General features: G+C 34.2%; 1 protein-coding gene and 1 pseudogene across 2 annotated transcripts; one reads left to right on the forward strand and one right to left on the reverse strand.

Annotated features, from left to right (window-relative positions):
* Nucleotides 1-1130: 1130 nt before the first annotated feature.
* Nucleotides 1131-7578, reverse strand: LOC118050305 (tRNA (cytosine(38)-C(5))-methyltransferase 2). Of its 2 annotated transcripts, XM_035060623.2 has the most exons (10): nt 7342-7576; nt 7131-7241; nt 6628-6721; nt 6408-6526; nt 6198-6320; nt 5110-5440; nt 4919-5013; nt 4404-4469; nt 4262-4326; nt 1131-1752 (listed from the first exon to the last, which is right to left on the reverse strand). In XM_035060623.2, exons 1-10 carry the CDS (start codon nt 7423-7425, stop codon nt 1674-1676), a joined length of 1167 nt encoding a protein of 388 aa, XP_034916514.1. In that variant the 5' UTR covers nt 7426-7576; the 3' UTR covers nt 1131-1673. The 2 variants fall into 2 exon arrangements, with proteins under 2 accessions (XP_034916514.1, XP_034916513.1); XM_035060622.2 differs by lacking the exon at nt 4262-4326 and having other exon boundaries at nt 7342-7578.
* A 3169-nt stretch (nt 7579-10747) lies between these two features.
* LOC118050304 (uncharacterized) lies at nt 10748-18009 on the forward strand (annotated as a pseudogene).
* Nucleotides 18010-24060: the final 6051 nt, after the last annotated feature.

Here is a 24060-nt window from a genome sequence, read left to right on the forward strand (position 1 = left end):
AAGTGTATCAGAAGGAAAACACTTTCCTACACAAAAAAAGTTCAATTTTTTCTCAAACTTTAGTATAGTTTCTCATGCTTTCTAATTCGTATGAAAATTATTTAAGGCAACATTAGGTATATGGGATCAGACAAGACATAACAGTTTCATCTTATGTTAATTTGAATACAAGACATGACAGAAATTAAGTTTAGTTCAATTCTATCGTGATATATATGTTCATCCTTTCACATTCAAGTGATTTTTTTTGTTTTTGGTACATAAGATTAGAAGGCAGAACAATTTCATTCAGTGTCATGACAAAATTTTATTATTATTCAATCATATTCTGTTAATGTTTGGGATTATAATAGAAATTAAATTTTATTTGAAAATTCATCAAAATAATATTTATTTATTTTTATTTTTTTTAATATCAACACATCAAAACAATAAAAAAAAAACATAAAAAATTAATTTAAAATTCAAAAAAATAATAATAAATCAAAAGCACGGCCTTTTCATGAAGTCTCCTTTCTCTAAGATTGTCTTGTTGTGTATAATTTCGAATGATTTTTTTTACTTGGCATCCACACCATAACAACAACCATCTCGCAATTCTACAGAGATTATTCAACGCTCTTGATGCTGCGATTCTTTATTCAATCCATGAAGATTCTAAGGTAGTTGTCTTAATATTTGCAAAGATGTAAAGCGTATAGTCGTTATCGATCACAGGTGAATTTGAGCTTGGATCAATGTTTTATGCAGCTCCTGCGTCTGTCCTGAATTATTTACACCTAGAGAAAATAGAGAGTTTGCCTAACCGCTAAAGTGATGGTTTCCTAACAATAGATGCAAACTAGCCCTAAGAACACGAGAAGCCTTGTTAACGGCATTCATGTCATATCAAACAACGAAACATGCCACATTAAGCTCAACAAAACAATGCTAACCTGGACCAGAATCAATCACTTTGAGGCCACCAGATACAGGCACCAAGGATCCTCGTCGAATCTATTCAATGGCTAAACCAGTCTGGAGACCTTGTTTAGTTGTAAAACAAGCTCCATGTCCAGCAACAATGGCATCCCCAGTCCAGTCAACCCTGTCAAATAAGGTAGAGCCAACTCAAAGCAAACTAGCAAGCCAATTCAAAGTTGCAATTCTTTTTCTTTTTTTGTTTTTAATTTCTAAACCACTAGTCTCACAAATAAGAGGCAGGTTAATCATACAACCACTCTTAAGAACTGGGAAAGAAGAGGTGAATGCTAGGCAAAGCCACAAACCCACGCGCTACTTGAAGAAAATAACCAAGCAATCTCAGACATTAGGCACTAAGGTACATACATTGTGATCTAATTAATAGATTAGTAGCAATAACTTGGAAGGGGAAGACACTTCGTCGCCTGCAGAGATCATACATATATTTCCATATATTGAAAGAACTCCTTCCATGCTTCTTCTCCTTGCATGGTGTTTGTAAAAATTGGATATGCTTGGAGTGCCCCTTGAACTCCATCTCCGCCAGGATGCTTGATTTCAGCATTGAAAACTCAAGACATCCACATTCAAAGTAAGCTCTTCAACTCATTACCCCCATGCTTAGGACCCCTTGCAAGGAAAATTAGGAGTGGTACAGAAATTGAAAGAGAAAGCCATGAATCGGTAGATAGGACTCTTGGATTGAAAAATCATGATTGTTGAGAAAATAGATGGCGGAGTAACGGCGCAACCACTGCTACGCTTAAACTGTTTCCCAACAATGCATAACTGCAACCACAAAAAAAAAAAAAAAAAAAAAAAAAAGAAGCTAAGTCAGATGCATTACAGAGTTCCATGGTTATGTTCTCTACAAAAGGTGTAAATTGATTCAACAGTCTAGCACGGTATTTGTATTACAAAAATATATTAACTGCCAAGGCAGACCCCTGCACCTGTTCTAAACAAGGCCAAACAGACTTAATTCCAAGAGGAAAGAGACAAAATATGAAATGAAAAAGGATGATGTCTCAAACATGAGAATTGGAAAAATGGATTCAAATCGCAAGTGGCCTTGCAATTCAGCAAGAAACCTATATCAGCCTACAAGCTTGTCCTTTGTTATTCCGACTGCAAAATATTTTGCAGACAGCCTTTAGTTGATAACAGTTCATTGGCTCGGACAAATATTTTGAAATATATAAAAAAAAGTTAAGAGCATGAAGAATTTTTTAGCTTTTTTAGCTGTGTTATTAAACTAGTTTAATAGGTCAATTTTAAAATCTCACAACCTAATTTTTTGTCTCATTCAGGTTTCAAACTAAATCGTGCGAGAGTTGACCCAAATTAAATTAATTGATTTCATGAATCAAAATGCAATCTTGATAATTAGTAAAAACATGACTTAGTTTCTAACAAAACTTCAAGATGATAACTTTTTTCACGAAAACTACCGAGACAATAACAGATTAAATCGATCTCAATCCTCAAGCAAACCGTGTCATGGAAATGAATTTTTTTAATTATATGATAAAAATATATAGTCACAAAATTAAGCACCAACCTAAAAATAAAAACTTATTTGAGACAATAATAACCCTAAAGAAAGCAAAAATAAATAAATCATGCAATTTATTTCTCAACCAATCAATCCAATATTTAAGGATAAAATAAAATAAAAAATTAAAAACAATTAACGAACCAAAAACCAAAAAAAACATATTTGGTCGGTGGGTGAACTCGTCAAACCTATGAACCAAGCAACCCGGGTTTGTATGCCAAACTTGTAAACTGGGTTATGGACTCCAGTGGAATTATTATTTTTTTCCCACAACAATTTTTTATTTAACTACATCATAAAAATATATATATACACACACACGATCACAAAATAAAACATCAACCTAATACGAAGATGCTGTAAAAACTTAAGCGACAAATGAAAATCAAAATATTTAACATCACAACACGAATAATTACCTTATTGTGTTTAATGAATTTCTCTATCAAAATAAATTTGTAATGGAAAAAGACATAAAACTTGTAATAAAAACCAACACACATAAAATGTATTGAATAAAACAAAAATACAAGGCTGCACATATAAAAAATCTTATAAAAAACAGATATATTTTTAAAAAAAAATAAAATTAATTTATATAAAATTAATAAAAAATCACAAATGAATCATACCTCTCTATTTAAAAACTAAACACACCCAATGTCATAAAAAAATCATCACAAACTAATTAAAACATAAACCCAAAATTTAATTGAAAAAAATATCAACCAACACATTATTTTTTAAAAAATAAAAATTAAAAAGAATCTTCAAGCAATGGCTTGCGTGCGGGCCTATACTTTTTTTAGGTATAATGGGATGGACGATGCGTCATCTGCCCCATGCATAAAAAAAAAATTGATGCATCGCCTGCATCAACAGACAACGCGTTGTTTGTTCATCCCCAGAATCCAACCATTGTGGTGACTAGAAAAGCACCTAGGAAACACTGTAAAGACCTTGTTAAACCAATCCATGGCCATGAAAAATGTTAAAAATCACCCTAAAACCCGAAATCCACCCAAAACAAAAAAAAACTTCCCTAGCTCAAATATGATTTTTTAGGTATTTTCAAGGTAAAAAAAACACGAAATCTTAACTTACAGAACCATTTGACACAAAAAAAACGATAGTTTTGATGGTCAGATTCCTCACCAACAGACACTTTCTCTAAGCCGAAATCTGGTGACTCCTCTCTCTCCTCCAACAAAAAAAAATGAAAAATAAGTAAAATGAAATTCGGTACCAAAATTGAATTTGATAAAATTCAAGGGACCGGTCACCCAATAGCAAAAAAGGATAGGGGACTCAAATGAATTTTTTACCAAAATTTTCAATCTGCCACCTATGTTACCCGCTTTTTTCACTTCAGTCCCTTTTCTTTCAATTCAACCATCTCTTACAAAAACAAAACATGCAATTAGGCTCTAATTTGGTCTCAAAGAGCTTAATTGTGCAAAAAAATATTCTAAGACCAAATTGAAAATTTTCAAAAATTGCACTATTGTAATCTAAACGGTAAAATGTAAAAGGGTGAATAGTGTTTTTGTGAACAGTAAAAATGCCTCACATTTTAGCATTATGTATAATATCATCTTGAGCTTTTGACTACTCTATACTCAAAAGAATGCAAGTAATCTTTTGTTTTTTAATCAAAAGAATGCATTTAGGTTTCGTTTATTTCTGCTTCAGTTGCATGTTGTAACATTTCAAAAATAGATGCAGACAAAAAAAACATACCATTGTCTAAGGCTTATTGCCTCTGGGAATTGAAAATCATCAGGGAACGAATGCAAATTAGCGACCTAATAACAAAGATGATGAAAATAGTTAAAACAAATAAAAAGTTCAGCAAAAATAGATACAAGCAAAATCTACTCACCTCCCTAGGGGTAAAATATCTAAGCCCTTGCTTCTTCAACGAAGATTCTTTTCCCTTGATGTTTGGCTGGATATCCATTTGTAAATGTCATGTAAAAAAGGAAAGGACACAGTATTAAACACAATTTAAAATATCAGGAATATTGTAAAAGGATTTCCACGGCACTTAATATAACCATACATTGAACTATTATGAATTATCAAATTGAAAAATAGGCAACTAACTGGTTTTGTCAAACAAATTTGGCCGGGTCCACATGACCAGCAAAAGTGATGTTATATAACTCAATAGATACCGAGTTATTGTGTTTGGCACTAAATCCACATGAGAGGACCTTGCTGCAGATCCAATCTAATATGTTGAATGGAGTGCTTAGGATGATTGAAAGCAATTGAGCATGAGTTCTTGAAATAAAAGCACAACTGGAATTAACAACTAATAGCTCAACCAAAAAAGGGGGGGGGGGATTCCCAGCTGCAGGGCCATATATCTGAAAGTTTGAAATGAAATCATACCTGGATAGTAGCCAAGAGGGATCCAGTGCCTTTCACGTATCTATAATAACTCTTAGTAAAACAACAGCATCGCTTTGAATCCGGATAGACAATGTCTAAACTCTTTTAGGAATACTTTCAGATAACGACGAGGATAGATGGGGTAAATTTGAAGTGCAGAAAATACAAAGAAGCAAAAATAACAAGGATACCCATTGCACTTTCCCACCTCTCAATCAAGCTTAATGGAACAATATACTGGGACATTGTATTAAGATTTCTTTCATTGATGTTCTCCAAAGCTCCAGAACAATCTGCTGAAACATCAGTTCCAGTTCCTCCAGTTGCTCGGTTGCTGGAGCTCTTGAACTCAAGAAACCTCTCAACTGGCTCACAAGAATGGATCAAAGTATCCCAGTTCACTGGTGGTTGGTCCCATCCATCTGTTACATTATTTTCATTATGCTCGAACAATGGACTGGGAGACCAAAGCAATTTGTTATTGCAGACTTCGTGCTGAAATGATAAAGGCTTTCGTTTTGCCTGTGCAGTTAATGAATACAAGTGGCAGTTATGGATATTATTAGTACAAATGGACTTCCTTTAAGAACTTAATTTGTAAAAATAGTACATGAGGCATTCAAATATAAACATATTTATTTCTCACCACTTCAGTCGATTTTGCTATAAAAAGCCACAAAGCTCCGATAGGACTGTTTATTTACATGATGAAAATGAATATCATACTTTACATTACCAAACATATTATGAGGATGCTAGATGGTAAAACAGATACAAATTTTACATGAAAACCTAGCACAGGCATTTCAGGATTCAATACGTTTTTTCCATTTATGATCTTATGCAAATATTGATTTTCAAGATCTCAAGCAAGTTGTCGTCCTAGATTCAATCTCAACTTCTAGTTCAAGAATAGCAGTCGTTTATTACATTCTTTAACATGTATCATGGGACAACAGAAAAATGATTTATTCAAGCAGGAATCTATAACGATCCAAGTAAAATAACAGCTTGTATGCTTCCATGGGTATGATTTTACCATTTATGATCTATCTTATGCAAATTTTGGTTTTCAAGATCTCAAAAAAGCTGTCCTAGATTCAATCTCAGACCCAACTTAAGTTCATGAATTCCAATCATTCGTATGTGTCCGAGATCACATTCTTGAACTTGCATGGTGGGAAGACAGCATAGTAATATACTGAAGCAGAAATCTATAAAAATCCAAGTAAAATAATAGTTTGTATGTGTCCATGAGTAGCGATAGAGAGGAGCTTACCAAGCAAAAATAACGTGGCCTGGAATAAGGCACACCAAACTGCAGTGGGCTCAATATAAACTCTTGTGTAATATATTCAGAACTTGCTAATATCTCTATCATTTTTGCACGTGTATCTGAAGTCTGCAATGAAAAGGCAAACGACACAAAGAATAAGTGAAAGTTTTACAATGTGAACCACCTGCTAAGTCAAACTAGTCAGGAACAAACCTCAAATCCAACAACATTTTCCACAAACAACATATTTGGAGGTTGCTTAGTATGAGGAATAAGTTCAAGAATCTTGAGAAAAGATAACGCTCGAGCATCACCGGATTGCTTTTGAAGACCTAATCAATATGTTAACCTAATTCATTTCCTCCAATCCACAAAACAATCCATGGAAAGAAAACACGTGCGTGTGAGCACACAAACAAGTGGTAGTTCTGACCTTGTCGAGTGTAGGGTTGACAAGGTGGTGAAAGAAGCCACGTGTGTGCCCCATAGTTGTCAAGATCAGCAGCCGTCAGAGTCTCAATATTACCCTATAGTTCCCAAAATATATAAGAAGACAAAATGTAAAGGAGAACTTTACAAAATTTTAGGCTCAAAACACAGACTATATCGTTAAAACTCACTGCAGCTTAAATGCCAGTTGCCAAACAACCACGCGCACACACAAACAGTAAACCAATCTCCAAGACTCCAACTTTGGGGAACTCAAAGCCCATATTGAAACAATAGGAAATGGACAGAAACCCTTTTTAGAGCTTCTCATGTTTCAGGAGCTTAATGCCCATATAGCAATTATTAGCAAAATGGGCAATTGATAAAATCCATTTTTAGAGCTTCTCGATCAAAAAATCACCACAAAAACTCAAATTTACAAGAACTAAGATGCCAACGCATTCAGAATTCAACAGCACTGCAGAATAAAGAACTCAAAGCTCAAACCTGATAAGGACGGTGGCCAAAATTGTATTCATAAACATCATTAGCTTTGTCGTTTATGTCAAAAGCTTCCACTACCTTTGCATTGACACCAGCCTTCGTAAGTGAATATCTCTAACAAAACACATACAGAAAAAAAAAAAAACATTACTTAGTGATGCAAGCATGTGTAAGTAGATATGAGGGCGGGTGTTGAGGGCGTTGGGTTAATTACCATGCCACCAATACCACTGTAGAATTCCAGGACTCGCCATGGCTCTTCTTCTTTTTTGGTTAGAAGACCCTTCTTCTCCTCCATTGATTCTTTCTTACTTACTTTCTATGCTTCAAGCTGACGTTTTGAGTTAGAAATCCAGATTGGGTTTTGGGGTTTTAAGGAGGCTGAAAAGTGCATTTTGCTAGAGTTTCAAGACTCGTCGTTTTGGACAAGTCCACTAGCATAATGCCACTTTTTTTTTACTTGTTGTTCTTTTCTTTGTTGATGTTTGAACCGGAGCTCTTAAAACCGCCAGCCCACGGAGCAGCGAGTGGGTTAATCCGAAACAATTAAAATATTATTGTTATGATATTTAAAAATAAATAAATAAACGTATTTTATATATATAAATTAAATTAGTATTAAAATAGCAGCCCAGTTAAATCATATATATAGATTAATAGCTCAAATGGCCACGCAAATAAATATAATCTATATACAGATAAATGAACCTAGTCCAACTAAACTAGGTATGGAGAGTCAATCGCCACAATTAAATCGTTTTTATTTAGCATCCAAGTTATTATAGTGGTTGTAGTTTAAGGTATTTTTTAGCTAAGAAATATATTAAATAATTTTTTTTTATTTTAAAAAAATTATTTTTAATACCAAAACATTAAAAAAAATTAAATTTTTTTTTTTGAAACACGATTCTAACCATGTTACTAAACACAATGGTTTAGGTAAAGTTATGTTTGTTTTTACGTTTCAAAACACTTTTGAAATAAATTTATTTTTTTTTATTTTTTTTTCTCTACTTCAAATTATTTTTTTTTTTTTAGATCATTTTGATTCGCTAATATCAAAAATATTTTTTTTAATAAAAAAATATTATTTTGATACATTTTCGAGTGAAAAGCACTTTAAAAAAAAATTATTTTGATACATTCTAATTTTTGTTCTTGACCCTTTTTGTATGAATTTTATTTATTTTTAATTTTATCATTCAATTCCAATTTATCATATATTATTTTTTTCAATTTGATCTTTGTTATTTTAATTATTTTTTTGGAGTTTTGTAGAATGGATTTTTCTTTTAAATGTTGCATTTTAATAAAAAAATTCTTTTATTTTTATTTCAATTTTGATCATTGTTGTTGTTTTTTTTTTTTTCATTATGTTCAGTTATTTTTTTATTCAATCTCGCTCTTTAATAAGAAAATAAGATTTATTTTGTATTTAAATTATGATCTCTGTTATTTTAATTGTCATTTTTTAATTATTTTGTGTAATAGGTATATTTTTTCAGGTTAATCCTTTGAAAAATTAATTGGTTAAGAATTGATTTTTGTGTTTTTTCTATACATGTGCTTTCAGTTTAATATCCAAGTCGTGCTTGAAAAGTTAACACATGTTGACATTATTATTATTATTATTATTATTTAGCTTTATGATTTAATAAACTGAAAATTGAATTATATCATTTGTTTTATTTTACAAAAACAATTGTTCATTTATCTTTAAGATCTATTTGTTGTAATTATGTAATTTTTTTATCACCTTATTAAAATAAAATCAATTGTTCTGATTTATTCCAATTGAGTTACATATGTTTTTTTCTTTCTAAAAAACATGTTTGCACTACTTTGAATATTATTTTTAATGCAAAATAAATAAATAAATAAATATAACCAGGGTGTAGCGCGGGTACATGCAGCTAATTAAATTCCCAAGGGCTTAATTAAAAAAAAAAAAAAAAAGATTTGTGAACCAGTCCTGATTTACATTTTAAACCTGTTCTCTACTTCCCTCAAATGAAGTCTTGTCAGGCTAAGATGTTGGGCTGTGACAATGAGACACTGAGAAAGCTGTCGATACACACAAGTTACTGATACTGATGAAGGACCCGTTCAAAAAATTTGATTTTTTTTATTTAAAATTAATATATTTTTAGTATTTTTTATCATTTTAATATACAAATATCAAAATTTTTAAAATAAAAAAAATATTATTTTAATTTATTTTTAAATAAAAAATACTTTAAATAATTATAATCACTATAGAATTCCAAATATACTCGAAATCCAAGAAAACTTTTATGGATTATGAGCTTTTATAACTTATAATGGACTTGATTGCTCTTCTGCTGTACCTGCAATTGACTGTGCTGGCACAGGCAAGCAAAGCCTTTTTTAAAAAAAAATACAGTACTAGCAGATATTCCAAGGGAAAAGAAAAAACAAGTAAAGCTTAAAAAAAAAACTTCTTCAACTTCTTGGGCCCTTCTTCGTGGAATCGGAATATTTTTTTTTACCCTATTGTTTGCTAAAAAATAAGTTTATTTTTTAAATTTTTAAAAAATATTTTTTGATATTTGATAGTATAATAAAAAATAAGTTGAAAAATACTTTCCAGTATTTGATTATGTCATAGAAAAATGAATTAGAAAATAACTTATTAATATTTTATTTTTCTCAAGTTTATTAAAATAACGATGAAAAAATCTTACAAATTAAAAAGTGAATGAGAATGAAATTGAAAAAATTATAATTTTATAAATTATCTCAAATAAAATAAATAATAATCAAAATAATAGAATTAAATCTAAATTTTTTTTTTTAAAAAAAGATAAAGAAATTAAAATAATAACAATCAACATTTCATAAATTATTTCAAATAAAATAAATAACAATCAAAGAATGAAGATCAAATTTGATGAATAAAAAAATTTTAATAAAAAAATAATAAGGAAAAAGTAAATAACAATTATAAAAACAATGACCAAAGTTAATATAAAAATAAAATTTTAAGATATGAAATTGAAAAATAAATATTCAAAACAAAATATATATAGCAATCAAAAGTTTAATGATCAAATTTAATATAATCAGTAAATAATGACATTTCTAAATTTTTCACAACTTTTCGGAAAGTGTTTTCCGCCCAAATTTTTTAGGAAAACACTTTCCTGAAAATCAAGTCAAATTTTCCTTTTACTGGAAAGTATTTTCTGTTGACCAACTTTTCTAATGACAAACAAACACAAAAAAGTTTGGAAAGTAATTTTTCGAAAATCACTTTCTAGAAAACAAACACAGCTAAAGGGAAAACACTTTCCTGAAAACCAAATCAAAATTTTCTTTGACTAAAATATATTTTTTATTGACCGGAAAATATTTTTTATTGATCAAATTTTTTTAATAGTAAATAAATATAAAAATTTTTAAGAAATAAATTTTTAAAAATTACTTTTCAAAGAAACAAATATGTCCTTAGTGTAATAATTATGCTCAATTACCTTAACTCTATGGTTGAAACCTATACAATATATATAAAAAACAAACAGAGACATCAACCACTTGGTCGGGGACAAATCCGTCATTTGAAAAAGCAAGCGCCATTTAAGACACGAAACTCAATAAACCCCGAGGGTAACAATGTAATTAAGCAAGTAATTAGAAGGAGCTAGTCTCTCCTTGTTTAGTAGCAGCACCTCGCTCTTGTTTTTATATAATCTCATCTCCACACTCACTGTTTCTGTGGCTCTGCGTCTCTCAGGTAGAAAATAAAACCCTAGCTTTCCTTTTAATTTCTCTCTATTTATTTTTATTATGATTTTTATATTTATTCCCCTTGTTTTTTTACTCCATCTTCTAATTCCCTTGTCTGATCTAACACGCCCTGTCAAATTTTGAGCTGTGATTTTTTTTTTTTTTAATTTTTTTTGTTTTTTTGGTAGATTTTATAATTAGTGATTTCTTAGATATGATTTTTTTTTTTTGAGGTATTGTCTTTTTTTTTTCCACTCCTAATTTGTGGGCATCTAGCTAGGGTTTAAGGTTTTTTTTTGGCTAGTTAGAGTTTTGCACGAGTACTTGCTTTGTTGAGATTTTTTTTGCTGTAAATTAGTTAAGGTTGTAGAGAATGGAGCTACTGTTTTGTTTCCAGGATGATGAATTTCTGGCGGGTCTTGTTTATTGTTAAAATTGCCTCTAGATCTACTGGAACGGTCGATGTGGGCTTAACTCAATATTTTTTTGTAAAGATGGTAATGTGTTACTTGGGTATCAGGTTATTGGTTATGGTGGCTTGAGTTTGTGATACTAGTATTATGGAGAAGAAGATGGCGAAGAAGAACCCGTTGGTTTTTATGGACGTGTGTATTGATGGCGATCCTAAGGAGAGAATGGTTTTTGAGGTATCATCATGTTTCAAGTTCAACCTTGTAGGATGGATGATGAAATACCTGTACGTTGAGTGTTGTTCTTGCATTTTTATTAATTTGTCCATGATTTTTTTGTTCTGCAGCTTTTCTTGGATATTGCTCCCAAGACTGCAGAAAATTTCCGTGCTCTGTGTACAGGTAATAGTTACATGCTACAGTAGTCTTTGTAATGACTTGACTTGTGATGGTAGTGCTGTCTCGTGTATCATTTATTTATCCTCAATTGATGGTTTTTCATCTTGATCTGGATGGGAATTCCTTCTTTTCAGCTATTGTGGTTTTTAGCTTGTATTTGAAGGTTGGTTCAGTAGATTTTAGAAATTCAAGTTTTTATTCGTTTGTTGCTTTTCTGATGTTTTCAATCTTTACACTCAGGGGAAAAAGGAATTGGTCCTAAATCTCAAAGACCATTGCACTACAAGGGATCCTTTTTCCATCGCATCATTAAAGGTTCCATGGCTCAGGTTTGTTGGTCTGTCTAGTGTACATCTAGGTTTTTCTTACATAGGTTTGATTAGTTTTCTTGTTTGAACATGGCCTAGAGGTGGTCCATCTTTTAGTCAGTTACCCTTGTTTATGCTGTAGGATTACAGGGCTGATGGTCACGACTGCATTTCTTGTGATGTAGTTTTAAGGTTGTACTTACTGAGTTGTCCATCCTCAAAATTTTACTATGCTTCACCATGCCCAACCCATTTTGTAAAAATAGTTTTGTTAATTGGTGGACTAAGATCTTGTGTTAATCTTGCAGGGCGGTGATATTTTGAAACGAGATGGTATGTAATTCTCTTTCTGCTCATTAATCTTTTTTTTTTTGTTTCATGCAGTTTATGATTTTTCACGATGCATGAATTTGAAATTATAACCTTAATTGTTTTAACAATTCTTAAGTTATTCATCTTATTATAGAATTTCTGCTACCCCTTATTTTTTCCCTTCAAATCTAGGGAAAATCAACCAATTTGCCCTTATACTTAGAAGCTAATCTCCAATCAATCATGGAACTTTTAATTGCATCTATTTTACACTTGAACCACCATAAAATCGCAATGATGAACTTTTGCTATGGAAATCTGTTAAACTTGGTTTTGTGTCCTGTACGTGCTTCTTCGCTTATAATTAATAGGTTTAGTTGTCTTTAATAAAGGGGCTCGGCCACATGCATTGGGTGAGAGTTTTTCTTTAGCCACTTGATTGTTTAATCTAAATGGGTTTCTGCCAGTTTCTGTTTTATTCTTGGATAAAAAACCTTTCTATCTCAAAAACTCAAATCTCCATTTCCATGTCTCTGTTGGAACTGAGATTGGGATGGTAGTATTTAATAAACTTCTCTAATAGAAGACTGTACGGATATTTCCACTATGCTCTAGATGTATCTTGGATGCAACTGATAGTTTAGAGGGTAGTTTGAAGGGTTGGTCCAAAGTTTAAGGGTAGATTGATAGAATTTTTTCTGAAATTTATAATATTTATAGATTTAAAGATGTAAAATCTTGTTTGTTTTAGTGATTACCAATTGTAAGACAGTAAGTTTTGGCCAAGGGATGATACTATGGTCTATAACATAACTCCTATGATTTGCCCCTAATACATTGTCTGAAATCAAAGTTCTCTTATAATTAACGTGTTTAAGCTTTTATGCAAGATAAACAAGCAATCAGAATGAAAAATGGGTTTAGATTTTCAGGGGATAGAACATCCTGAAATGTTTTTGCTCTTCAAATTCTTAACTCTTTTGTTTTCCTCTCATGCAGGGACCTTTGGAGAGAGCATATATGGGGGCAAGTTTCCAGGTGAGAATACTTGAAATCTTATGTTCATATTGATTCCAGTTGTGAGGTTAATGTTATAAATTTTGTGAGTATACACTTGAGAAATTGTGTATTATATTATGCATCATGCCAATATAAATGAAATTATCATTAGTACATGCACTTAACAATGGGTGTTGATAATGCCAATCCATATTCTTATAATATCACTCCACTCAACAAAGTCATTTAAACTTGTAATTGTGCTTACTGACTGGAGTTTCATTATCAATTATGGAGTGGCAGTATCATTGGCCTTTTAACTATAGGTTAAAGGTGTCCTCAATGGGGGTATACTGAATGTCAAATGGCATGTCTTAAAATGTATGAACGACTTGCCCCCAAGGTCAAAATGTTTCTGAATCACGTTTTATAGGTACTTTTTTTATGCTAGCTTATCATATATCTTTGTGCCTACAACTTTGGAGTTTTTGGTTTTTCTTTGTGTCTTATTTTAGAGGCAATGAAGGGTCTGAATTTGGAGATTTGTTTCGGATAGCAAAACTATGATTTGCTTCTCTGTCTCTTAAGGATGACACCCCCTCTTAGAAGAATTCTAATGAAATAGTTTAAATATTAAAGCTGGCACTGTTATTTTGCAGGCTGAATTTTGTTTTTGGACATATCATACACTCAACCCCAGTTTATTGTTCCTAACTTCCTATAACAATGACCAAAGCAGTTTAATGTTTGTTTAGTGTGCTGAAATGTGAGAACTCAGATTCTGCTTTGCACTTGGTGCAATAATTTCACCGCATTCATGTTTGGTCCCCAGTGCCATTTAGCAGCCTGGGATCTACCAGTCTTGCATTATAATTTTATCTTGATTTTCTGGGTTGCTACATTCATGCAGCAAGTTAAAGTGATACTCATTTCAATGTGGTAACAAGTGGTTTTTGTGGCGCTATTGCAGACGAGTCTCCAAAGCTAAAACATGATGAACCAGGTCTTCTGTCCATGTCAATTGCCGATCGTGATGCTTTAGGCTCTCAATTTATTATTACCTTAAGGGCAAATCATCATCTTGACAGGTTTGTTACTTAGGAAGCATGTCAATTCTTCGAAGTTGATACCCTTATTTTCACTCCCTGTTTGATGTGTCATAACTTCTATGATTTACAGTGCTTGTGGATTTTATATGACAGGAAGTATGTAGTCTTTGGGAAGCTTGTGCAAGGAGATAAAGTACTGAAGAATATTGAAGATGTGGGTGATGAAGAAGGGAGACCCACTGTAACAGTGAAAATAATCAACTGTGGTGAATTTATAGAGGGTAAGAAATCTATGGTCAACATGTGTGACTTTGTTGTTGGGCCTGTTTTATTTGGTTTTTAGAGATCTGATGAGTGTCTAAGGAATACTTTCTTTCTTGTTTCCTGCTCTTTCTGTGTTATCCAACATGATGTGCGACTGTTTTTTCACAAGTTTTACTTTCAATGTCATTTTTTCTGCAGACAAGAAGAAAGTAAATAAACTGAAAGTGGAAAAGCACAAGAAATCTTCTAGAGACAGAAAGAGGAGGAGGAGAAACTACCTGTCCGACTCGGAGAGTTCATCTGATTCTGATATGGAATCAACGGAATCTGATAGTGATTCTGACTCCCTTTTGTCCTCATCATCTGACATTAGTTCTTCAAGTGAAGATAGGCGCAAGAAGAGAAAGAGAACTTCTAAACGAGACAAACATAGACGTGGAAAAAAACGAGACAAGAAACGTGAAAAGAGGCGAAAGAGACGTGACAAGCGATCCAAACGTAGAACAAGAAGGTAGCTGCATTGCCATGATTTCTTAACTTAACCCATCGAAAGAAATCTGTGTCAATGTTACTTTAATGTTTTTATGGGAGTTATCTTCTTAGATTCAAGATTTCTGCCAGTAACAAGGAATGATTCCAAACTGCTTTGATTACCCCTCTTCCCACCTCTGCCAGAAAGAAATAAGTTGATCTTTGGTTTTTAATAACCTCACATTCTTTCATCTCTTAGATCATCAGATAGTCTCACAGATGGTGAGAGTGAGAGTGAAACCAGCTCTGATGACGATGCTCTTAATGCTCAAGCAAAAGAGAGGAAGTGTAGAGACCCTTCTCAGAAAACTGGTACTGCATCTTGAAGTGATTCTATCCAAGTTTTTTGCACAGCTCCAAAATCGCTGCAGAATGTTCGGAAAAGTTCATTTGATTTCTCTTGCTTCTTTATTTTGATGCATGTTGTGTATGTGTCATCTGCATATTGACTGTACTGGTTCTTTTTAAAATTAGCTATTAATTTGATGCTTGTATATCTGATGCTAACAATGTTGGAAGTGGAGTGAAACTTTGTTTTCTCTTGAATTGCTGCCTTCATTTGTATTCTGTTTAAGTTTGGCATCATGGCCATTCTCCTGTGATGGTCATGTATTCTGCATTTAACAAATATTGGACTACTTGCTTTGTGTAATGTTGTGCAGCTGAGGGTCAGTCTCCTGTGGTTTTGGAGGAAGAAGTTGCCTCCCTTCCTTTTAAAAGGAGGGAGGAACCTGATATACTTGAAAGGGAAGATGGTGAATTCCCCAAGGAAAATGGATCTCGACGAAGTAATGGCATGGGGGCAGATGCTAAATCCTATGGAAGTGAAGATAGAGAACCCGATACCAGAGATGATCACCCAGGAAAATCCAGGTCTACTTTCCATTCTTGTCACACCTCAGTTATTCTTTATGCTTTCAGATTCTGCCAGGGCAGTATTTTATTGTAAGTTGATGAGCAGGAGCCAAAGCATGAGTCCCAAGAGGACCACGAGTAAGAGTATGAGTATTAGTCCCAGGAGGAGCCTGAGCAAGAGCCCAGATGTGAGTCCAAAGAGAAGCGCAAGCAGGAGTCGCAGTGCTAGTAGAAGCCATCCTCGTGTCTCACAGAGGAGTATCAGCAGAAGTCCTGTTAGAAGTGGCAGCAGCCAGAGCCCAGCTAGAAGTTTCAGCAGAAGTCCTGTGAGGGCAAAGAAGGCTAGAAGCATAAGCACGAGCCCGGTGAGATCTCGATCTCCAAGAAGTTTTAGCAGGAGCCCTGTGAGAGCACTGCCTCGAAGAAGCCAAAGCAGGAGCCCAGTGAGATCTCTGTCTCGATCATTGAAAAAGTCAATTAGCAGAAGTCCTTTAAGAGATTCTAGGAGGAGCATAAGCAGAAGCCCAATTAGATCTAGGAGAAGCATAAGCAGAAGCCTGGTTCGATCTTCCCGGAGAAGCATTAGCAGAAGCCCAGTTAGATCTTGGAGAAGCATTAGCAGAAGCCCTGTTAGATCTCGGAGGAGCGTCAGCAGAAGCCCGGTTCGATCTTCCAGGAGGAGCGTCAGCAGAAGCCCGGTTAGATCTTCCAGGAGGAGCGTCAGCCGAAGGTTAGATCTTCCAGGAGAAGCGTCAGCCGAAGCCCGGTTAGATCTTCCAGGAGGAGCGTCAGCCGAAGCTCTGGTAGGGCTCCTTTAAGGAGAAGTGTTAGCAGGAGTCCAATTAGGGCACCAAGCAGGAATAATCGTCGCAGCTACTCAAGGAGCCCTAGCACACGTAGGGCAAGGTTTCCTGATCGAAGAAGTTTGTCAAGAAGTGTTTCCCCGGATGGGTCTCCCAAGCGCATCAGGAGGGGAAGAGGTTTCAGTCAACGATATGCTTATGCTCGGAGATACAGAACTCCCTCTCCAAAACGTTCTCCTGTGAGATCCTTTCGTTATAGCGGGCGTGATAGGTACCTGGCAAGCCAACATCCTTTGATTTCTGCTCACTTTCTGTCTGATTTATTTAAATCTTGTGAGCTATCATGTTCAACTACATGATGTATTTTCTGAAATGACAATTCTCACTTTTATGATATGTTTCTAGATATTCCAGTTACCGAAGGTATTCTCCTAGGCGTTTTAGAAGTCCACCAAGAGGAAGAACTCCACCAAGGTCTGTGATCTACTTTGTTTTTTTGGCTAATTTCATTTCTTATTGGATTGTATAGTGATGCTGGAAATACAGTTTACATGGAAGTTGGAAGTGCCTTACTCTTGTTTAATGGGATGATTCCAAAGAACTTAGTTCTGGAAGTACTTTATTTATACTCGTGCATTTTTCTGTCTTGCTATCTTAAATTCTCTCTGGACACTGTTAGCAGATATAGAGGGAGGAGAAGCCGTACACGAAGCCCATCTGTATCACGCAGCCCCCGTTATCGTAATCGTCGTTATAGCCACAGTGGCAGCCCTGTTCGCAGTCGTTCCCCAGTTGATGTGTCCAAGTCTCGTCTGTCTCCACGAGTTGCAAGGCAGAGGTCGCCGTCTAGCAGCCGGAGTCCATCAAAATCACGATCTTCGTTGGATTCCCAGTCGCCAAAGCGACTCAGCAAAGACAGATCAAGGTCATCATCAAGGAGTCCCGTTGGGAAGAAGGGTCTGGTGTCGTATGATGATGGTTCTCCTGACTCTAGTCAAAGGTGAACTGGGTGAAAGACGTGATGTTGATGATATCCTTGGTCAGGACAAGCTTGAGCTATGTATCCTTCATTTTGAGAAGCTGTGTTTGACGATGAACTTTTGTTTTTTCCCTCCCCTTCCAACTGGACCTAAATTGCTGTTTTTTTTTTTAACCGGGGCAGATAATGTAGTCACATATAATTTTCGTAGTGTGGTTTAGATTTATCTTTGGCGTGTTGCAAGGATATAGAGTAATAATTTATCTTATAAAGGAACCTAGAATCAAGCTGCTGCTGGTTGTCCTTACTCCTTGTGTTTACTTGCTGAAAGTTGGGTTGAAGTGGAGGTGGGAGATAATTTATGCGCCTTGGGTTGGAGACTTTGTTTCCGAAGCTGGAATTTTTGCGTATTCAAGATGCATCTGTTCTTGGGGAGTATTGCGGTGCCTGGACGAGCATGGGCTGTGATGCACTTGTGACTGCTGTCATTTAGTCCTTTTCTTCTCATCAACAATCATTTTGGTGGTGAAGTCTGCTCATGAACGCCTTCAACGGTGGTACTAATTCTCAGTATCTGTCACCGTCTTTCCTATATAGAATTTCCCTGATGAAATTATTTTTTATGTAAATAATTTTCAACTGCATCCCAGACAACCTCTTCCCGGCTACTTTCGGTTGTCCGAGCAACCCGGTTAAAATGCAGGCCAGAAGCTTAAAGCCCTATTGCAATCTCCATTACTTACGAGAACTCCAGTTCACCTGTACCTCCAAAGCATGCAGAACCAACTGAATTGGGTTTCTTTGAATTAAGCCATCTCAAAAACTCATGTTCATCAATAGAGGCTTGCCTTCCCTTGAGCTTTATCATCTACGTTTCTGTTGCATGGTGAAACTGGTCCTGCATGCCATGCCTTTCTTCCACAACCTTTCTATAATGATCAGCATAAACTGGGTCAAGCTCGTAAAAACTGTCGACAACCAGGCCATTATTTTTGCAAATCTGCATCTTAAACGTTCTTGAAAACCTTGGCGAGGTCAGATTCATCATGTTTTTCATGATAAGGCACCTCCTTCCTTGTCAACTCGATATCACCACCAAAAAGGGTTCAGAATCCGATGATATTTTCTTGGGTGGCTCGTATAATCCTAGACATTGATCAGTTTATGAAGAGAACTAGTCCCCTTGAATTCCAAACGTAGCCGCAACATCTGTTGTCCAAGGAAAAAAACACGTCTGCAATAAGACTACCAGTTAATCAGGGTGGATTTCATCTAGTAGCCACTGAAAGAGTTATTGAAGCATGGCAGTTGCCAGGCAAATCATAGATCGGGAAACCATCAAGTCCACATTTTCACGTGCTCGTGGCAACCCGGCCTCTACTAGGAGATGTGATGGTCTGTACATGCATTCATTTCAAAACCCAAATCTTTGGTTCTCTTGATTGTTTTGGACAAGAGAGGCACGTTAAGGACTGGTGACTAGCTAGTCCTTGGGCCATGGGAAGCAAATGCCTTGACCTTGTGACGCAATGAAAAACAGGTTGAATTACAAGAGAAAAGGTTGTGATGGGTTAGTCCTTTCAGTTTGGTAGGTTTACTAGGTGAGCTTGGAGCCAACTGTTTTCATGGTTTCTGTGCTGATCCTTTTCTGTTCGCCACTGCTCCAATTTCAAGGATTGTCGATTGTGCCCTGCGTGATCTTCGATGCAAATGTAGAAATATATTTTTGATTAAAATCACCGAGGTATTAAAAGATTTTCTGTCAAACTGTGTCTTTTTTATTGCTGTCTTCTTTGTTTTTGTGCTTCCATCTACATCATATTTGCCATCTAACTTGTGTTAACTCTTCTTGTTCGTTCAATAGGAAACCATTTTTAGCTTTTGAAATCCTCCCAGCCATTTGTTGGTACTATAAAAAAATGATTAGCCTGTTTTCTTGTGTTCGTCCATATAGATGGATGCTTTTAGCGGTACGACCACTGGTGTCCAAGGTAAGAAAATAATTATTTTGTGATGTAAGCTATGGGATTTGTCGAAACAATGCTGCTAAATTGCAGAACTGATAATACAACAAATGGAGATTTTTCCAATGCCATTAGACATTGGAAATTTCTATTATTCTGACTTGATCATTAGTCTCATGATTATATAGTATGTTGAGGATATCAGCTGTGTGAACTTTGAAATTGCTGCTGCCTCTTGGAAGACTAGTAAAACCATGTCAGCAACCAGGCTGCGTGAAACCATTACTGAATGCCTTGCTGATGTTCTGTCAGACTCCGTTAATGCTCAGCGGAAAGCTCTGCGAACCCTAGCTTCCCTTACCAAGGTCAGTCCCCAGAACAGGAGCTTGCTTGCACAAACAGACGGTGTCGTATCTACCCTTCTTACCCTGACCAAAATCTCCTCCTCTATCATCAGAATCCTTGCGTTATCCATTCTTTTCAAACTCTCCCTGAACCCTGATCTAAAGTGGAATCTTGCAGAAATGGAAACCATACATCTTCTCAGTTCAATAATTCTCTCAACAAGTTCCCCTGAAATCAACCGGTTAGTTTGCTCTTTGATTTGCAGCTTAGCGATGCTAGACAAAAACAAGGCCAAGTTTGGGGTGGCAGGAACCGTCCAGGTGCTGGTTAGTGCTATTTCAGGACCCCGTTGTCCTGCCTCTCACCATCTCCTTAGTTCCTTGGCTGAGCTTGTTCAGTTACATGGGAATTGTACAGTGGCTGTCCGTTCAGGAGCAGTCCAAGTGCTCATTGGAGTAGTGGAGAGCACAGATGGCGAGGATTTGGCTGGGACTTCTCTTGCTGTTCTAGGTCACCTAGCTCGGTTCAATGAAGGATTGAATGCCTTGATAAGAACTGACCAGATCGTGAGTTCTATGTTAAGTGTTCTAAGAGGGAGGTGCATGCTGAGCAAGGAAGGCGCAGCTGAGATTCTTCTTCGGCTTTTCGACGAAAGTGAAGGTTGCGTTAGAGATGCTTTAAGGCTGCCAGAGTTCTCGTCTGTCCTGGCTGATATTTCAGTGAGAAGATCATCAAAGGCACGCGAGAAGGCAAATCAGCTACTGAAGAAGATGGTGGATGCTAACCTTGATCCTTACACTGATGGGAACTCCCTGTTTCTCCCATGGTATCAACGAGGCTGTTGAATAATAATCTTCTTTATTTGACAATTTATTTACCAATAATCTTGAAATCTCCAGCATCAGAATGCCTGTATAGCCATTGATTGCATAGTAATCCAACGATCATAGTCATAGCTATGGTGATAATAAAACGATCAACAGCTCAAGAATGTCAATTCGTTTTCCATTGATGAATGATTGAGTTGCTCTCGTGTGGCCTGCATAACTGGATGAAATCAAAGGGCTTGGTTTCACGAGTCTGTACATTTTTGTAACAGGATCAAAGATGAAGGTGTCCACCATAGACAACCTAGTGTTCTTGTTGTCCTCTGTTTCCTTTTCCTAGTAAAACGGTACTGGTTTTTTCTCGACAATATCAGAGGAACCTCTTCTCGGCCTTCAAGTGCTCATCATCATGGCCAAGAAACGGCTGGAATCACTCGAGATTTTCCCTCTCTTCGATGTTCTTCAACGTGATGCCATGAGCATTAGTAGGGGGGCGGCGTGGACTAGGATTAAAATACACAAAGATATTTGCCCAATGGACACGATTTCATCTCACCAAGATGGGCCCATAACTAGTCCATTGGGCTTTCATTTCATATCATAATTATTATATATCGAGAACTTAAAGGGCTCGCACAATCCTGCGATCATAAGAAAATCCATACAATTTGCACTGGTCAACTTCCACCTTCATCCCTCCAAAACCCCACCAATATACATGATTTGTACTAAATTAATATAAAAATTTATATCTTCATAAAAAAAATAATCATATCGTAAGAACAGATTCGAGAATACTTTTTTAATAAATAAAAAAATATTAAACATGATTAACACCAGGACTGTCAGCTTAAATAATACTATAAGCACTGTTATTTGCATTACTGTGCAAGATACTTCACTCCTAATTGAGCCAAATGAGATGGCATCAGCCTCTTTGTCTTTTGTCTGCATATCAATGAATAGAAACTTTAAGACTTTTGAGCAAAAGAAAATCTGCTTTAAGCATGTTTGATATTCTTGTTGCAGACATTTTTTTTATTGTTTTTTTTTATGAAATATATTAAAATAATATATTTTTTAAATTTATTTTTTATATCAACACATCAAAACAATATAGAAATACTAAAAATAAATTAATTTTAAAAAATATATTTTAATTTTTTACAAAAAAACTTTCCAACCACCAAGAACAATATCTTAGAATTGCAACCAAAGCCAAAGGATTTTGCTTGTATGCCAGTTATTCTCCTTCTAATCAGTTGTGGGGCATGAAAAGAGCTAGACATCTTAAAAAGTTGAATTCCCTCTCCCTGCCTAAAAAGATTCCAATGAAACTTGTTTTTGAATTATAATCTAATTTTTAAAATGTTTTTTCTCTTTAAAAGATATTAAATTAATATATTTTTAAGTATTTTTATATAATTTTAATGTATTAATGTTAAAAAATATATTTTTTAAAAACATCTTACATTTCGTTACTGAATATATATTTAATATTTTTAATAGTCACCCATTTTGTACAACCAAGTGAGGGCTGGCAAGCCTGGCATCGTGTTTGAGGGCCTATATATGAGCCGGCAATTGCCCCCTTAATCTTATATATATATATATGCAGTTACCCCTTAAACTGTTTTTTTTTCCAAAATACTTTTTATATTAAAAGATTAATAATATCTCAACATGTTTAATTTTTTTTGCTAGCTACTTATTAATCCCAGTTAGCTATTGTTAACTTGCAGCATAATATAATATATAATATATATGTTTAGCACATTTCACTAATTTTTTTCCTTTTTTTTTATCTTCCATTAATTAACCAAAAGCCTTTTTTCTTTCTTTTGAGCTACTATTTTTTTCTCTTTTTTTTATATAAAATTTCTCTACAAGTCCTAAGGTATTAATTAGTTAATTAAGTAAATAACCTTTTATGCTTTATGTTTTAGATAAGTTTTCTTAATCTTTTCTATTTGTTTCATTGTTTAATTTTAGTTTTATTTCTTTATAGTTAATTATTGAAAATGTTAGGATTTATAATAATTCAAGAGTTTATTGAATTAATATGTGTATAGGTAATATTATATGCATATAGATATGAATTGAAATGAGTTTTGATGAATTAGATGAATACTTTGCTATGAATTTTGTTTTGAAAATGAATGGCAGTGAACTTACTAGTGATTAAAAATGAAGTATAGGACAACTCAAAAAATTAAGAACATAATAGAGAAATAAAAAAATATTTAATATTTATGTTTAACCCACTTGTAGAAAACAATAAGTCAACAGTAACAATATCAATTTGTCATGACAATCCTTTTAAGTTATGATTTTAGCTACTTTCTACCATATGTCAGCATAAAATTGTTGTCAAAAACTTCGGTAGTCCTTGAAAGATTTAAAAAAACACAAGCATTGAACTCATCCTAAACTAAAAATAGATGAATGACAGTTTGATTATATATATTAAGAAAAAAAATCTTTAATGAGACTGATAATAAAGTTATCATGAAGCGGTTTTAAAATATAAAATTTTTAAAAAAATAATTATAACATGAATTTTTTCATTTTGAAAGTATTTTTAAATTAATTTTGTTTGATATGAGTTAATATATATATTTTAAATTGATTTCTTAATACAATGCATGTCTACATAATAGAAATATCAAATATTTATTAATAATTTACCCTATCATTTAAAAAATTCTAGTTCCGCCACTGTATATATGTACTCTTTGTAATTACAAAGGTCATTCAAATGACAATTTTTCTAGCGTTATTATGAATATACAATAACTTATTCTAATTAAGAAAAGACTATAGATATAGATTTAATATCGGTTTAAAAATATTGTTTAATCATAAAATTTTAAAATAAAATAATATTATTTTAACAAAAAAAAAATCTAATTTAAAATGAAATTTAATATTGACCAGAAGAGACCGGGTTTTATACCTATAAACACGTCATTGACGCAGCATCGTCACTGTGTAGAAGTAGAATCTCCCCCGCTTGACATGTAAAATGGAAACACAATCTTCTTCTCTTCGAATGACATTTTCTTTTTGCTGAGGTTAATGACATGAGAGTTGCTGATTGCATGAGATTATGAGAGTGGGGATACTGAATATAAGAGGGCA

This window comes from Populus alba, chromosome 6 (assembly GCF_005239225.2).
Source record: "Populus alba chromosome 6, ASM523922v2, whole genome shotgun sequence".
Classification (NCBI taxonomy): domain Eukaryota; kingdom Viridiplantae; phylum Streptophyta; class Magnoliopsida; order Malpighiales; family Salicaceae; genus Populus; species Populus alba.

Excerpts from the sequence above, each read along its gene's own strand:
- LOC118050305 (XM_035060622.2), bottom strand. The coding sequence starts at position 7,425 with ATGGAGGAGAAGAAGGGTCTTCTAACCAAAAAAGAAGAAGAGCCATGG. Across the intron at positions 6,722-7,130 it reads TTGGCCACCGTCCTTATCAG|GGTAATATTGAGACTCTGAC; the intron begins GTTTGAGCTTTG and ends TGGGAACTATAG. Across the intron at positions 5,441-6,197 it reads GGCCACGTTATTTTTGCTTG|GCAAAACGAAAGCCTTTATC; the intron begins GTAAGCTCCTCT and ends TTAACTGCACAG.